This window comes from Seriola lalandi, unplaced genomic scaffold, assembly GCF_002814215.2.
Source record: "Seriola lalandi dorsalis isolate HSWRI2012SDOR001 ecotype SW California unplaced genomic scaffold, Sedor1 jcf7180002054689, whole genome shotgun sequence".
Lineage (NCBI taxonomy): Eukaryota > Metazoa > Chordata > Actinopteri > Carangiformes > Carangidae > Seriola > Seriola lalandi.
The window spans coordinates 3173771-3192010 of record NW_019525242.1 but is presented as its reverse complement, the minus strand read 5'-3'; the positions used below and the strand labels follow the sequence as shown (position 1 = coordinate 3192010).

The window sequence follows — 18240 nt, the reverse complement described above, 5'->3', positions numbered from 1 at the left end:
GATAATTCAAACACATCTCAATTAATTTCACATCCTATAGGCTGTTTTAGGGGTAAAAACGACGCATGGGAACCGCTGGGTGCCCCCTCTGCACGCGTCATGAATTACTGCGCGAGGGGATCACATGGTGTGGAGTGATACAAAGAAGGTAGAGGCAGCTTTTACTCACCGCGCAACTCTGTGGTAGAGAGTACTCACACATTGAGGGGATCTTTGACGGACAAAAGTTTTCATTACGTGAATGTGAAGCCACGTCACGGCACTCTCCAGTGCCCGCCTGCTCCCAGGAGCCAGAGCCAGCGATATAACACGGTAGCCTGCTCATTTCTGAGGATTTGTCCGAATGCGCGCGAGGAGGGTCTGGATGGGAAAGCCACGTGGAATTTGAGATTTGATGAAGCCCACTGCCGCATCATCCCCCTCTGTGCTGGACAACTTGCGATAAAACTTTCAAAAAATGTGAAGCTCTTATCCACTGATGCGCCGACAACAGAGGCGATGTTTATCTAAAGCATGAGGTTGCGAGAATTCAAATGAACGTACAGTGTTATTTTTACACTGTTGGAGATGAAGGCAGATAGAGGAACTATGAACTTACTCTCCTGGATATTGCTCATAAACTTTTCCCTTTGCTGGACATCGGTTGACGCACAGGTGAGGAAACATGGTTTATTATAGCAAACTGTGCAAACTGAGCAGTCGCTATATTTTTGCTGAACTGAAGTCATACATGTGAATAATAATAGTAATTCCCTCTTGAATTTCCCCTCTCAGTATATTGAGATAAGAAAAAAAAAATCAATTAGCCTGTAGAGTCGCAGAAAAGAGAAAAAAAAAATATATATATATAATATAAGCATTAACATGCAGCAACACGGCTCACTTCATCTCAGACTATACAGATACAACAGTCAAGCCATAAAGAACTGACATTTCTTTTACAGTGTAGGCTACACGTTCATCTTTTGTGCATCATTCCTCAATAGAAGGCTACTACAGTGTTGCTGAGGTGTTTGCCCCTGAGATGCAAAAGCAAAGAGAAGTGGTCTATGTGAAAGTCAAATGGGTATGAATCATAAGTTTTATCATGTATTGACTTTGTAACCACTACACGTTTTTTACTCTGTGCATTGCACATGTGGGATTCATGGAGCTGAGGGAAGTGAAAACATCATGCTAAATGCATTTCAGATGTTCTGAGGAGGCCCTCTCCCGCTTCACATATTAAAGTATACAAAGCTTATAGATAAGTTTCTGGCTTTTTCCAATTGGTCAATATTAGGTTGTTTTTGACAAATGGCTAATCATGTTTCAGTTTATTGTCTCTGGAAAATCTATAAAAGCTGAGAGATTTTCCTCCCTGAGACATTTCCTTTTGGCTCCTGTAAGGTATTGTATATTTCTTTCTAATCCTCAATCCATTGTGGGCTTATTGTGCTCAGAGGGTTTTCAGACAATTTCTGTAACATCATCACCAGGGAACATAGCATATGAGTCATTTTGTACTATATTCTTCTCTGATAGTTTCTCCACGTTTTTATAATATAACCTGTTGATATCTAGCCAACATTGTTCTCTTTTTGTCAGTTATCATAGAACCATTGCAACACTGGCACTGCAGAAAGTCTGTGTGTGTTTATTATGAGCTGGACCTCTCAGGAGTTAATTTGAGGAGTTGTATTAATAGGCTAACCAGTTTGTGTGCCAGTTTATCTCACACTCTGCCAGTACTGGATGCTGTACATATCACTTTATATCTGATAGGTCTTCCCAGCATCAGATGGGAGTTTATAATTTCTCTTTAAGTGATATGTGGTGAAAACCCCTACAAAGAGTGAAACCAAACAGCTCCTCTGAGAGAAAAAAATACTTTATTCTTGCATTATTAGATTTCAAATGGTTTGTTTTGAATGGTGGCAGTGATGAGCTGCAACAAAAAGGTAAAAACACCTGAAAGATTGTAATGTGAGCCTTTGGTGGAGGAAACACCTGCCATCAGACTTGCAGGATTATTAGTCACTAACCTTTCAAGAGTCAGAGTAGTCAAAAGTGAAGTGTAATCTCAGGCATGGTTGTCAATGTGTCACTATTTTGAATTGAATCCTGGAGAGTGTTCCTGCTTTATCAGCACCATGGACAGCGCATTCAGCACCAAATCCACTAAAATGAATGATAATGACATTAAAAAAAGTGCAAGGATTCAAATTGCAATGTTGTGGCAGCACCACTCATGTTAAACTGACTGTTAGGATTAATAGCAAATAGTTTTGAATAATTTTGAATAATTTTGAAAAAACCATATGGTGAATTTAAGTATTCTTGTTTGTCTAGTTTTTTAAAGCCCCAATTATCAGAATCAGTAAAAGAAAATCAGACAGTCCACTGCTAGTATGTCAGACATGGTGGTGACCCCCTAAAAGAGGTAAAAACATGTCATTGTATAATTTGCACTCTAGATGCAGGGATACTTCACAGTTTTTTCAATAGAGGGCTGTTTCCAAATGTTTCTGGTGAATTGCACTTTTGCCTGATATTCAGACAGAAGAGCACTTTTGTTGCACTTGTGTTCATGTTTTGTTTTATCTTAACCAACCATTCGAGAGTGAGGTAGTATCTCTTCTGCTGACATCACTTCCAGTTGACACGATAGCTGTGGTAGGGGTAACAGTAGGCAGTAGGCAGAGATAACTGTTTAGGGTAGGGGTAAAGATTAGGCTCAGGTTAAGGTAAAGGGAAACAGACTTCGCTTTGCCCAGAATCTAATGTTACTTCTGAGTCCTCTAATCTAATGCCAAACTTAGTGGTTCCTGGGATCAATCAGTTTTTCACACTGATTAAAAAATTAGTTCATTTCAAAGTTGTTATCTCTGTAATTCCAATTACAGCAACCTGTACAGCTGCATCAGTTTCATTCTTGTCTGTGTGTTTTTCCTGGATTTAGCAAGGTAGATAGCTAGCTCAGTGGGTACAACACAAGATCTATTTGAATCATTGAACAAAGTGTGGATGTGGGTAGCGATTCAGAAGCCTTGAGTTATAATAGATAAAGCCTACCTAGTTTGGCTGGCTGAGTTGGTCATTTACATACAGTGTGTGAGCCTGCTTTGTGATGAATCATAGCACTCCTATGCAAAACAAATGTGGGAATCTGACTATTTCAGTTCAGAGTGTGTTCACCGGAAATTGACCTGTCAGTGTATGAGTATGTTGAGTTGCAAAACTTTAAAACAATACAACAGATGCAATTTTAAGTGACAGTCCAGAGCCGGAAGCTGCTTTCTACCCCTTGCTGAGTAGTGACACAAATATATGGCTTTTAACAGTTTTCCTAATATACTGCCTCTGAACCCTGGTGCTGTGACAGCTTGAATCACTGCTGCAACAGCTTCTTGGTGCAAGCCCTGTGTCCTTTTCATACCAGCATTTGCACTCATTGCAACTAGCTGCATATTTCTAGCTGTCAATTTTCTTTATTCTTTTTGTTGAAAAATTGTTAATCCTCTTAGATGGGGCTTCTTCTTGACCTTACAGACACCGTGCATATGTTATGTGTTATATGTATAGGTTTTATTTTTCTGATGATATGATGAAAAAGAGTTGGGGTGGAAATATATACTTCTGACATTTAGACATGCTCTTGGCTCATTAGTAAGCATACAGACATGAAATACATCGGAATTAGCACCTTGACACATTTGACACCTTTGAAATTATAGTTGTGCTCTTGCCTGCAGGCTTCATTTGCCTATGAATAGATCATAGAAGAGGTGTAATTTCTAAAGTAACACTTTGTGATATAACATCTATATGGTAAAGAATTTAAATGCAGAGTACTTTGAAATGTTCAAAACATTTGAATCGTACTTGACACTGGTTTTACATGCTGTACTTGTACTTATAGAATCAGTTGGAGAAGATTCCTCCTCAAAGATAGTAAATTGTAGGGAAACATTTTCCAGAATGTGGAGTCACATCAAATGTTGACTGATTTTTTTAAAATGATGTTGCTGAAACCGAAAGTTACCGAAAGTTACCGAAAGTTACAAGCTTATTGCACACCACCTCTTTTTATGTAATAGTATTGAAAATAAGTCAGCAAGGGCAACCTCTTTACAGACACAGCTTATCCACGTCAATGTTGACATGTTGGGGTAATTCAGACTGCCAGATCAGCAAATGTATTTCTGTGGGAGAGAGGCAAAGCTAATGAATTGCAGCTGAAAAGAGATGGCGATCCTTGATGTCTGTGAATACACACCATAGATTACTGTCAGGAAACAAAAGCTCACCTTCAACCTCTGTAATTAAAGCTTTAGTCCTGACTCTCTCCTCTCTTCTCCTCCTCTCTCCTTATCTCTTTATGCAACCCTGTCTTCTACAAATTAAGTTTATATAGTGTTGCTTAATATGTTTTGGAAGAAATGTAGCTGCTGCTTTAACTATGTTTTCACAGTAGATTAAGGGCTATGTTCCTTTGCTGCAGTGCAGGAGCCACAGGGAGATGGTTGGGGCGGAAGGTGGGTGTACAAAACATAGGACTTTGATTCCGGAGACTTGGGTATGTGTAATGTGTCTTGTGTGTAGTTAGGTTTAAGCTACAAAAGCAGTCAAGGAAAGATGATAGTTACATGAAAATTACAGTTTTGGTCTTTGAAGAAATAAACACATCCCATCTTCTGCTTCAAGTCAAAGTTGACTTGTTCAACAGTTAACCAAGATGGCAATCTTTCAAAATGTTTTGAGTTACGTAAACATAACCAGCACAACAAAATGTAATTATCTTTTGGAAAAAATAAAAAGAGCCACGACCATTCCAGTCATCATGAAACTAGGAAACATCATCAAATTAATTTACTATAATAAACACTCCTGGGAAATAGCATACACTTCACAAACCATCCTCTTCCATTGTGTCTGCTGCACACCCACTCTTAAGCATGTACATCTTAACAATGGTCAGAGTCTGCAACAGACATTCAGTATACCTGATTGTTTCTGTCAGAAGTCTCATTTCACGTGGCCCTATTCTGAACTGTGTTATTCTTGACCGGCCGACAGGTTACTAGATAGTTTGATTTGTGTATTTATCAAATTAAATTTCCATGTATACAGACAAATAGAGATGGGGGGGTGGTGGCACAATCTCTCTACTCCATTAGGGAGACTCACAAGTTTCTTATTACAGCTGGAACTGACTTCAGACATTGACAAATGTCCTGGATTACAGCAGAAGAACAAATTATTTGTAATTTACAGATCTTGTTAAGACTCATAGAAAAGTACTACTGCTTCTAGTGATTACAGAAAAAAGTTAAACAAATTGAGAAGAATAAAGCCATTAACAGTGAGTAAAATATTACAAACATGTAAAAATGGAAAAAGTAAAACAAAAAAAAAATCAGGTATGAAATCCATGCATGTACAGTATCAGTACTCTATAATTGCCTCTTTAGATAATAAACAACCTTGCCATTCTAAAAGGTGTTGAGATTTTCCACTGTTGACAGCTTTAACCTTTAAGTCATCTTTTGTGTGAAGCAATATGAATGTAAGACAGATATGATTGCCGGGATCTAACATGAAAGATAATTGTTGAGATAAGGATGTAATTTAAAACTTCAAAAGATCCATGTAAACAATGCAGAGGGGTAATATTCTGTAATCTTTATTTTTTACAATCCAGACTGAAATATCCCAACAACTATTGGATGGATTGGAGTTAGTTTTACACAGGCATTTTTGGTGCCCACTTTTAGCTCAAAGCACCGATGTGCGTCAGTGTGTTAGTCCAAACCATTGGCATGTCTATAGACTAGTTTTAAGTATAAGTCCACCTCTTGACTCATGCAGTTTTACCTATGTTTAAATACTTTATAAGCATTTTTTGTTCAGTTTAAACTTGATTTCTGTTGAGAAATGCTTTAACAGCTATGTTCATTAGACGAAAAACAGATGTTTTATTAGAAATGAATCTTTGAGGACAGCACTTTCACAGGATTTCTTAAGCAGAGGTTTTTTTTTTCCATACAGAAGCTGTTATAATAAATGAGGAATGCAGTCAGGAACACAAGTGACTGACGTAATCTTCCCAGTGGGGTTGAAATGAAGATGTAATATAAATCTCCTCAATTGTTGCCTCCCTTTACGACATGGCTTTAGTGATGTAGGTACATATTCATACATAAAGATGACAGCGCAGGTAAAAAAATCAAATATCAAAGTTTACTAAATCATGCTGCTCACACCTAGACTCACTGTGTTTCACTTGTGTAGCACAGACAGCATTGTGTTCTTTCTGATGTCTGTTAAGAATAAGATAAAACTGTCTGGATAGATGTCCTTATGTCATTCACTCTGCTTTCAAACTGTCTGTCAGATGGTTTGACAGATGGAGTTGTTTGTGTACACAGACAGTCTTTCAAATTATCCTCTTTGGCAATTTTATGGGAATTCACATTTTATGTCAAGTGAGTGTAACTGACTGCACAGAGACGGTAAACACTCTCACTATGAGATCTAGTTGTGAAGAACCAAAGATTAAGAGAAGAATGTGTTTATGCTTCTGGCCATTATTCAACACAGTAACTCAGGAACAGAAGGGGTGATTATGACCATATTTTCTGTTTCTGGTTGGGAGAGGCATACAACCGCGAGGTGGTAATTCTAGTTTTGTAATGCAACCAGACTCCACTCACCGAACACTATATTAGGAACACCTGTACACCTGCTTATTAGTGAAATTATACAAATCAGCCAATCACGTGGCAGCAGTACAACGTACACAGTCATACAGATACAGGTCAAAAGGCTGTGTTCACATCAAACATCAGAATGAGGAAAAACCATGATCTTAGTGACCTTCACCGTGGCGTGATTGTTACTTTTAGGTTGAATATTTCCGAAACTGACAATCTTGTGGGATTTTCTTTCACAACAGTCAGTTTTTACTCAGAATGCTGTGAAAAAGTAAAAAAAAGATCCAGTTAGTGGCAGTTCTGTGGACATAAACATCTTGTTGATAAGAGAGCACAAGGGAGAATGGCCAGTCTGGTTGGAGTTGACAGAAAGACTACGATAACTCAGATAACCACTCGTTCGAGCTGTGGTGGGCAAATAAGCATCTCAGAATGCACAACATGTTGAACCCTGCTACAACATCAGAGAGCTTCCACAAAGCTGAGGCTTCAGAGGACAAAATCTCACCAAGACTGGACAGTTGAAGATTGGAAACGTAGCCTGGTCTGATGAAGCTGAGGCATGCAGATGGTAGGGTCAGATGGACCCAACCTGCTGCTGGTGGTATAATGGTGTGGGGAATGTTTCCATGGCACACTCTGGGCCCCTTAATATTAATCATTATCATTTGAATGCCATGAAAGCGAATTCAGTGTACTTCAATGGCCTCTGCAGTCAAAAAGAGATAGGCAGCATGAATGTGCAGCTGTCAACGTGGAGCAGAATCTCAAGTGATGTTTCCAACATCTTGTGGAATACATGCCACAAAGAGCTGAGGCTGTTTTGAGAGCAAAGGATTCAAAGGAGAGTCAAATGGATAGGGATTAGCAAATATAATGTATGAACAATCATCTATGTGATGGTAAATTAGGAAGAATCTTATCAATATTCAGTGCTGAATTTCACAGTATTGGTGAGTCAACACAAGACAGAAAAATGGATATGAATACAATTTTGTTTCTCTCTGCTTTCTGCCATTGTTTATGTAGTCACAACTTTCCTCAACTTTCCAAATGAAAGCCTGGCCAACAGCAGTTCACATATCTCAAATGTCATTGAAAAGCCAATTTCAGGCATTGGGCGGTTTAGACACATACAGGGGGTCAAAGATCTGATCTTGTTTGTTGTGCTCCACAGATGGGGTTCGATGGTCCTCTCTCTGCACAGGAGCAGATGTACATCCTTTACGAAATCAAACTGCAGTGCTACCAGAACCTCTCCAACATTGACCCAGGGTCCACAGGTACAAAGCTTGTACAGAAAGAGTTACTCTTTTCATGTTCATGTGGAAGCAGTGTAATTTCAAGTGGTATGCTAAATGGTGAAAAAAACCCAGAAACTTTTAACAGGAGAAACAGTGGAGGTTTTTGAAGCTGTTTAGAAACTTTTTATTAACAGAAAAAGTATATTTTCACACACACTCACAGCAAGAAGCTTCTGAGCTGGAGCCCTGGGTCTGTGGCGTTTCTGTGTGGAGTTTGCATGTTCTCCCTGTCTGCGTGGGTTCTCTCCGGGTACTCCGGCTTCCTCCCAAAGTCCAATCACATGTATATTAGGTTAATTGGCGATTCTAAAGTGTCCATAGATGTGAATGTGAGCGTAAATGGTTTTTATCTGGTTTGTTTCAGGTTTTTTTAAATACTTATATATACCTCATATTATTTGTCTGGGATGATGGTATGATCTGAGCTACAATTTCTCTTGTTGAACTTTAGCATCAAAGCTGCAGCCACTTCCTATCAAAAAAAAAACACTGAGGGTGTGAAGTGTTTTCCATATGCAAACATAATAATTTTGTTGGCAGAGCAACAAGGAGGTGAGCCAGCAGAGTTTATTGCCCATTTCACTTCCAGTCAGCCTAAGTTTCCATAAGTGGCTCTGGCATTTGTCTCTAGACGAATGTTGTTTGATTTTGTATACATCCCTCATGATAACAGCCACTGACATGCATTGGTTTGAGATATCTTTTGCTATTAACTTATGAGGATCATGTGCTCCTACCTAGAAAAACTGGTGTAGAGCCAAGATTCATTACATGCACTATATTCTTATGATATTAAATTGTAACCGTAACCTGAACATGTATTTGGGTGCTCAAGTGAATGAAAGACCAAGAACACATTCATAAAGCCAATTTTAAACATCATGATAGCTCATAAATGGACTTGAAAGAAGTGTTGTGAACATTCACCTTAGATAAATTGTTGTATACAATTGATAGAATTCAACACATTCAAAGCTCTGTAGCTCTGACACTTTTGTCGCTCCAACAGACAACAGACCAATTCTTTTCTAGTCACTACAAACTGTGTTAGGTGCTATTTACTGCATCACTTCTTTCAAAGTAAATTTGTGGTTCTGTTCTGTCGCTATGAGTCATGAACAGATGTAATTTCTTATTAAAAGCAAAATTTAGGGCTTATTTAGAATTAAAAATAAAATCACAAAATCAATGTGAAGAATCGTGATTAAAGACACATTTCTATTATAAAAATACATTTACATTAAACACAATTGTCAAGGGTTTTGAGGTAAGTAGGACCCAAATGCAGCCAACACATCGGGGATGGTGCAGGCAGGTTTATTTAACAAAATAACAGACATGAACAGACGACATGAACAAACCCTGAACTAAACAGACGAACCGGGAGCACAAGGACTATATAGACAAGGGAGGCAAGGGTGATTGAACACAGGTGAAACACATTAGGGCGGGGCAGACAATCACCACACAGACACAGCACCAAGACAGGAAGCAAAACACTGACACAAGGAAACCAATAACAAAATAAAACAGGAAGTGCAAAAAGTCCAAACAAAACTAACAAAAGGTGTCTGCCATAGCAAACCATGACAACAATAATTAGAAGCCTTTTGTTAAAGAACATATTTGACGTAAAAAAAAATGATTTGACAAAAATTTTATCAGCAACCAACCAGAGTTCAGGCTGAATTTAAGTTAAGGCACATTAATGTGATCAAGAATAATTTGTCAGATAAGTTGTTACAATACAATATGATTAGGCTATGGAGCAAATAAACATAAAATAATACATGTTTTTAGCAAAAGCTTAACAATGACCTTAAATAGACTTCCTCTCCTTCTCACTGCAGATGAAGTGTGCCCTCCAGACTGGGATGGTCTTATCTGTTGGCCCCGTGGCTCCCCAGGGCTGGTTACCAAGGTTCCCTGCCCGTCTTACATCTATGACTTCAATCACAAAGGTTACCTGTCTGTTTTTTTTTTTTTTTTTTTTTTTTTCTTCAGATATAACATCACCACCATCGAGCACTAGAAGACTGCAAGGAACTTTAAATGTGAAGATAGATTAAGGCAGCATGACTTACTTACACATAAAATGGGAACTATTCAAAAACACAAACTGATGTTGCACTTTTACATTTTAAAACATGTATTAATTTATAACATTTACACATTTTCACTTATTCTGGCTAATTAGGCTGCTTTTCAGGCTGAAGGTGGGTGGCGCTATGGTGGAAATTACATTAAGTGTGTCACCTACTGTGTTTACATGCGCACTGGCATCCTGGTTATGATCGGTTTTTGGATTATCCTTGTAATATTTTGGGTGTGCTAACACCTTATCCTGGTTTCTGGGCGCTCGTCGTTGGTACATAGAGGTTTAGATGGTGAGAAATCAACACATGACTGCACACAGATGATCAGAAGAATGGACACTGGGTATGAATAACCAAAATTTCTCATGTTCCATGGAATTGTAAATTCTGAATATGATCAAAACCAGGATAGGACCCCGAACCGTGATACTAGTGCGCATGTAAAATCCATGTACTTATAGTGCTAGACTTTTTGACTTGTCATAGTAGGAAAAGCAGGAGTTGCTAAATAACATGAATTAATTAATCAGAACAGAACCAGGACTCCGAACCTGAAGCAGCTAAATTGAATTCAAACATCATTCATTTTATTATTGATCACCTGTGCAGGACATTTCTTTCCTCCAGGCTGGGGGCGAGTGCCCAACATTCCCGCTCCTAAAAACACAAAATATAACAGTGTGGCATTAGTTATCCGAACCTCTTGTAATGTTTTTTTTTGTTGTTGTCCAAAATCATTTAAAAGTATGTCTTTGCAGGACATGCTTACAGAAAGTGTGATGTCAACGGTTCTTGGGTGTTTGTGGACCGTTGGAACAAAACATGGACCAACTACTCAGAGTGTCTGCGCTTCCTTCAGCCCAGTGATGAAGAAGACAGAGTAAGTACGACTGTAGAAATATGTAAGCAGAAGCAGATGTGGTTAACAAGCTAATCCAATTTTATTTTCAAATTTAATCCTTATTTAACCTGGTGAATTCCATTTGATATTAGCAGCCTCTTTTTCAAGGGAAGCCTGGCCAGCATTACAAGTTTCAGATGGGTCAGTACAACATCAGGTATATAAATAAAAACAATACTAAAACTAGGTGACAATGTTTGGAGGCTCAAATAAGCTAAGGAAGACAAAACAAAACAATTGTCAATATAAAAAGCTGAAAAAACATATTTCTCACATACATACACACATAGATACATAGACATGTGTATATACCTGTTGTTTACATATGTAGCAATCAAAGATGAAAATCACCCAGGATCTTGTCAGCGAGCTATTGTGGCGCCTGACTGTGAACAATAATAGATGTTCTTTGAAAATGAAATGAGATTCTAAACAGTTATGTTTGCTTCATTTTATATAACAACACAATGTGCAAAGGTGGTTTCCTGGTACCTGGATATATATATGGTACAAATTCACATCTTACCACATGATGAACAGCTTCTTTAAAGCAGCAGCTCCCATCTTCTTTTGCTTGTTACCTCTTCAAAGCAACGTCTACTTTTGACCCCTCATCAGAGGCAGCAGTTCATTCAAAGAGCTTCCCCTTTCATTTTTTATTTTTATTTTTATTTTTATTTTTTTTAACCTTTTTGTTTTTCTAGACTCAAAGAAACTATCCAACATTGCATCAGGAAAAAGTAACATTAGACAAAAGTCTGAGGAGTAGACAATTTTTGTGGAGCAGGATTGTGTTTTTAATCTCCCTCATGAGTAACAACCCTCTAAATGTTCTTATTCCTCTAAAGTATTACTTAGCAAACATCTCATAAAGAAACAAAATAAACAGTTTTCAAAAGCAGGTCACTAATCATATAGCAGTGTCTGACAGTCATTAATTCCCAGAAACTGTTTAAGTGAAAACTCCAAAAAACAAACTGATGAGAGGAAGGACACATCGAGGGTCTTCCCATCAAGAAGAGTAAATGGTCATTAATCCTTCGTTGGCAACGGAGCCATGATGATCTGTGTCCTGTCAAGACTTTAAAGCTGCATAATTACTATTTTGGCCACCTGGGGACAGCACAACAAGCTTTAAACACAGCACTTTTATATTAACGTGTCGCCTTATAAAGTTAAAATGTGTTAGCAAACACCTGGCAGATGCAGACCATTAACAGTATTTATTTGGAGTTAAGAGCAATGCTCACTCAGGTTTTATCCCTGTTTTGGTCTCCACCAACTCCAGAAGTAAATATCTGTCTTTTTAACCTATGGGACTGTGTGTGCTGGTAAGTTGCTAACTTTATTTTAACTGAAGTCAAGTGCATGCTGGGATAGTCATTTGATATATTGTTTTATCAGGTCTAGACTTGTACACAAGTCAGACTTGAGTCACAAAAATGAGACTTGAGACTTGATTTCCTGAAGACTCGACTTTACTGGAGACACCTGAACATGGAAGAGTGGCTGAAGTGAATACTTATCCTCAAGCTTTTCATCTTGAATGGAAATGAGACCATGTGACTCTTCTGAGACATAAGCCTACCTCATGTAACTTTATCCAGTTTAGAAAAACGTAGGCCTTCTGCAGAAAGCAAGGATGTTGAAGATGAATGAAGATGAATCACCCTGACTACTTGTGTATCATCAAAGATAAATATATAGTATGAATGTTGACTACTTTTAAGCTGATTCATCTATCCAACTTTTGATGTTCAACCTATTCATCTAAGCAGCCATGTTGCCTGAGGGATAATGCGTCATCTTATCTCTTATCTTCCGACAAAACTCACACTAAGCAACAGGTCTGGGAACGGGTTACTGATCAACTCTTGTGTACAGGCTACATACTGTAGCAGCATTAGCAACTGTTTCAACTTGAATACTCAGTGCACCTGTTGTTCCTTCAACTTCTCCTGTACACTAAAAATACCACACAGTTGGATTCCTAAAACATCAGTTGTGATGGCATCTTGTTTAGCCAAGAAACTGTGAGTGATATTGAGTGTATTCTCTGTGACTCTGTTTCACCTTAAATATTTGTCTCTGTGTTCACAGCAAGACTTCTTTGAGCGGCTGTACGTCATGTACACCATTGGCTACGCTGTGTCCTTCAGCTCTCTGCTAGTGGCCATCTTCATTATTGGATACTTCAGGTAACAGAGGAGTTTTTGACACGGAAGTGATGTGCTTAAACACAAAATGATCTGATGAGCCTATGAAGACAGAAACACACAGGTCAGTGGAATAGTACCAGGAGGTGGTCATCTTCTCTGTCTGCATTTTCACAACGAAATGTCAGCTCCAGGGGCTTCAAAACAACAGCAATGTTTTAATACCTGCCAGCCATGCACTTTACAGGTTATCCAATGTGTTTTTGAAAATTCTCCGACCGCCTGGGGAGAGTAATTCTCATTCCAACACCTGCACCATTTTTCTCTTTCCAGCCTTCTTGTTTGTGTCCTGACTGCCCTGCTATGTTCCAGTTACACACTTCATTTCAATAATGTTTTGAACATGTATTGTACTGTGTTGATGACAAAATTGCAAAATTGAGTATACAAAAAAATGACAGAATGGAAATGAGTCATTTGTTGGGTTTCATTATTGGGGCATTTATACACTCACATTTGCCAACGTGTTATCCTGAAAATATGGCTATAGGGTTGTTAATGTATATGTCATGTTTTGGGGGAAAAAGCATTGACAAAAGAGATTAAACAGCTTACGTGATTTGCAATAATTTCCTCTTAATTTCTGAGGATGTTTTTGTGGAAAGAATTATTTAATGATTTAATTAAATGATAATCATGGGTAAAATGGAGACAGTGTTAAAATATTGCACTTCCCATGAATTAATCCCATTGCGTTGTTATTGTAACTCAGAGGGTCTTTTAGCCAGTGCACAGCAAGTCATGTCAGACAAATGTCAAACATGCAAAAATGTAAAATTTCTATAGGAAAGCATACATTTGAATATGTAGCATTAAGTTTCTGCTGTAATTTGATAATGAATTAACATTTAAATTGGTTTGAATGGAGCTTTTCTGCTCCTTCCTACAATTAGTACCAAATGCTATCTTTTCAAGAACCGTTATTGGGAATTATAATAGAATTATTAGAAAATAATGGGGTCATTAAATTTGTGGGGTGTGGGTAAAAATGGCAAAAGTGTTTGGAATGCAGACTGAGATCCTAGAGAATACAAGGGCAAAACACAGAGAGGTGATTAGACGAGTTGAATAGAAGAATATTTATTGCAGGGTTGAAGGGATAGGATTTGAGGACAAGGACAAGCAGGGCAGAGGGGACTGGGCTGTTGGCTTGGCTGGTTTTGCAGTGCAGGGGGAAAGCTGTGCCTTAGCCGAGCAGGGGTCCAGGGCAGAGGAGCAGGATTGATAACACCAAGGGTTGGAGACAGAGGCCGGAACAAAGCAGAGGGGAGGACACCAGGTCAGGTTACGTTAACTGGCAAACTATATCTTGGAGTGGCTTGAAACGCAGGCTGAGTGCTAGGTATCGCAGGTATCTGGCAGGATGGTAATGCCAGAGCTGGGTATTTGCAGAAGCCTTGATTACAGGATGGGTTACAGCTGGAGGGGAGCCGCTCTGTCACACTCACCTGGAGAAACATGGGGAGAGACAGACTGCAGGCAGAGAGGGAGGATGTGACACTGACAGAAACCCACAGACTTTTTAAGGTGCTGAGCATATAAAATCATCTTTAATTGAAATATTTGTTTTTATTGAATTTTTGAGCTGCATTACACTTTTTCAAATTTCCTCATGAGGCTGTGTCACACTTACAGGAGGTGCAATCCTCCTATCAGCACTTCAAACAGCTTTTGTAAATCTGCCCACTTGAAACAGTGTGTAATAGACGAGCCCACTTACCTGAAGTGGTCTGGTGTTAATGTTTAGAGCTTTAGAGAGGAAAATGGGAGACAACAGAAGAGGACGACAACAAATCGGAATAAAACATAATTCACAGCAAACCTGAAATGTTTCCTGTATAGCCATAGCTGATGTAAATAAATTATGAATAGTCACTATACCCATTTAAAAGTCCCATATTGTATAAAGGTAGATTTCCATGTCTTTTTTGATTATAAAGCAAAAATAAAGCAGGTCTAGGTTCTATATTAATACTGTGAAAGTATCAAAGCGCTCAGTCCACAGAGAAATGCACACAGCCTGTATTCAGAAACTGAGTCTTAAAACCAGCCGTCAGGACTTCTGTAACTTGGTGATGTCACAACTATACAGTCACCGCTCTCTGCCACGCCCCAAGCCCCACCCACCTGGACCCACCATCCAACCTTGTAGGATTTGGTTTCTCTGAGCGTTTACCTGAAATCTGCTATATTTCTTTCTTATCACTCAGAAAACAGTCAGCCAGCTTGTTGTTACTAGAGCTAAAACTACACTGAGATGGTTTTTGGTTCTTAAAAACACAAATTTATCTTCTTATGGATCAACACAGAAGGGTTATTGAGTGAGTGTGTTATGATTTTTTTGGTAATTTCAACCTGTACAGGGCCACACCAGTGTTGCCCATTTTTACATACCAAAAGATAATCCATCATAGTGCACATGGTGTCATGGTTAATTTGTACTTCCTTGATGGGTACTCTGTGTAAAAATAAAACTACTGTCTTTGAATGCCACCATTTTTACACCATGAGTGGGTTGCAGGATTTCAGCAGAAGAGATGGAAAGTGAAGTCAACAACATCTAAGTTTGCAGACAGGAAAGTCCCGAAGGTGATCAGAGCTGCATGTTTAAATAGGGAAACTTCAAACAGAGTATATTTTCTGGATCAGCTGCAGTTAAAATTTCAAAGAGCCATCAAGATGCATTTTGACAAACTCAGGTCTTATATCTGTTCTGACTTCATAAAGCAACTTAGAAATCTTCCTCTTCCTCCCAGAGCTCCTCTTGCTCTCTGCTTGTGTCTCTGTCTCTTTGTAGAGAGACTGTCACTGTAAAAAATGCGCATAACCCAATTTGAAGCGTTACTTATAAAACTACAATACATCAACCTTATTATAAGCTTATTATATTTCTAAGCAACTATGGGATATCGTATAGATAATGAATACATGAATACTTACAACAAAATCCTATCAAAAAATAGTGATAATAGGATGAAACTAATCATGTAACTTTAGATTAAGTCAAACATATGGACCAACCTTTACTGCTGAGTAAATTGCCCACACATCATCCTCATCTTCAACTACAGCAGCAGCAACAACAATAACACAAGCACTGTTTAGAATGAAAACACAATGGTGATATATGTGGTCCAGAGGAACACTTCAGCCAAAGTACCACTGCCAACCCACGACCAGTTTGACAGTTTCCTTCTGCAGTCACCGAGAGAAACAAACTGCATTTCAGATCTCAGAAAGAGGGGGACGGATATAGAAGTGCTGTGCTGGCTTCTGTTTTAAAATTCTGCAAGGAAAAAAACGTGTTACTGCCAGAGCCAGGTGATGTGACTCCCTAATACCTAAGATGACGTGGGTCCCTGACAACTTCTTGCCCGCCACAAAGTTGCTGTAGGAGTGAAAAATTCAAACTGAATCTCTGTGTCATGAAGCTCGAAAAGGCGGGTGATTTTCAGGACAGTTTCTCCACTCTGACAGAAATAGGCAGGTGCCACTGAGGCTTCATCTGCTTCCTGTTGGAGCAGAGATGGACCTGCAGTACAAGATGCTGCCGTTGTTGTTGTTGTACAAAATTGATTAGCTGTATCTTCTGAGAAATGGCACCTACAAAGATTTTCCTTCATTGGCCTCTGTAGTAGAGAACAGGGGGAAGAGGGGCATGACATGAGATCGAAGCCTTTGGCTGGAATCGAACTGTTGTTACAATCAGTGATCGTATCATCAAGAGGCCCACACTGAATCCCTCACAACGTGCCTCACTGTTTTGCTTTCTGGCTAAACTGAACTTAAATAAATGTCCTTAATGTAATTAGATCTCAGTTTGATGCCTGGCATCCACACTACTCTACATAAAATGTAGACTTTTGTAAACAGTTTGAAAACTCTGGGGTTATAGTTTTAGTCTGGATGGGCAGGAACAGAGAATTTATTTTTTTTACAATGATGCAAATGTGAACGTAATAGAAGATTAAATGGTTGGTTTATCATTTATAATACCAAAATGTGGAAGTAAAATCATTAGTTCAGTCGATCAGTTTCTCTCATGATATTGATTGTACTATTAGAGATGAATTTGTTTTTGTTATACATTGAAGAAGCCCACTGTTCTCCGCATCCTGTTCATGCTTAAAGACGTCAAGAGCTGCACATGGTTTTAGTTTTTATTTGATTTTAGGTGTCTTGTGTCTTAGGACATATAAAAAAGCAGTAGACCTGTACATGTATATCTCTTGGTTGTTTGCTGTTCATTGTAATCATAAGCTGATATGTAATATGTAATATTCCCTTATTCTGGGTTTTCCACAGCCATGACCGCCTTATACTTGTGTTTCTGTCAGTGACAGTTCCATCTCATCATCAGTCCAAGCGGGGAAATCTCTTCTCTCACTCTTTTTCCTTCAGGCCAACCCGAACTAAAATAAATGTGATTTATGTGATTTTAACTCCTGCACAAATGCTCTAATTACCGATTTAGTAATCACCACTGTTTCATCACTGTTTTCTTGGCAGGCGTCTTCACTGCACCAGAAACTACATCCACATGCACCTGTTTGTTTCCTTCATGTTACGAGCGGTCAGCATCTTTGTGAAGGACAAAGTCGTCCACTCCAGTGCTGGATTGCAGGACTTTGACTCTGCCCTGTTGGACAACTTAAAAACAGTTAGCATAGCATCACTGGACAAGTCTCAGTATGTAAGTACCAGCCCTTTTTGTTTTAATCTTTTTTGCTTACTGTCACAGCCAGAAACTATACCTTTGGCCATTAGGCATGAATTAAGAGTAGAGTTGGTGCTGTTAAGTGCTTTGTGTGGTCTCACTACAGAAACTTGCTTTTGAACATGTTAGAGTGACCCCCAAAGTTTACCAGTCAGACTCACTGAAACCGAGTAGAGTCCTGTCTGTGTTCTTGAATTCAGTTGTGCAGCAATTTGTCTGAAGAATAAAAATAATACACTGAGCAAAAATATAAATGCAACACTTTTGATTTTACTCCCATTTTCCATGAGTTGAAATAAAAGATATCAAGA

General features: G+C 38.7%; 1 protein-coding gene across 1 annotated transcript in view; it reads left to right on the top strand.

Annotated features, from left to right (window-relative positions):
• The first annotated feature begins 393 nt into the window (after positions 1-393).
• Positions 394-18240, top strand: part of pth2ra (parathyroid hormone 2 receptor a) — a 48428-nt gene continuing 30581 nt past the window's right edge. The window contains exons 1-6 of the mRNA XM_023423094.2: positions 394-654; positions 7873-7978; positions 9850-9960; positions 10854-10975; positions 13097-13194; positions 17722-17905. Coding sequence (XP_023278862.1) covers positions 568-654; positions 7873-7978; positions 9850-9960; positions 10854-10975; positions 13097-13194; positions 17722-17905 — 708 coding nt within the window. The 5' untranslated portion in view covers positions 394-567. The remainder of the gene's footprint in view (positions 655-7872; positions 7979-9849; positions 9961-10853; positions 10976-13096; positions 13195-17721; positions 17906-18240) is intronic.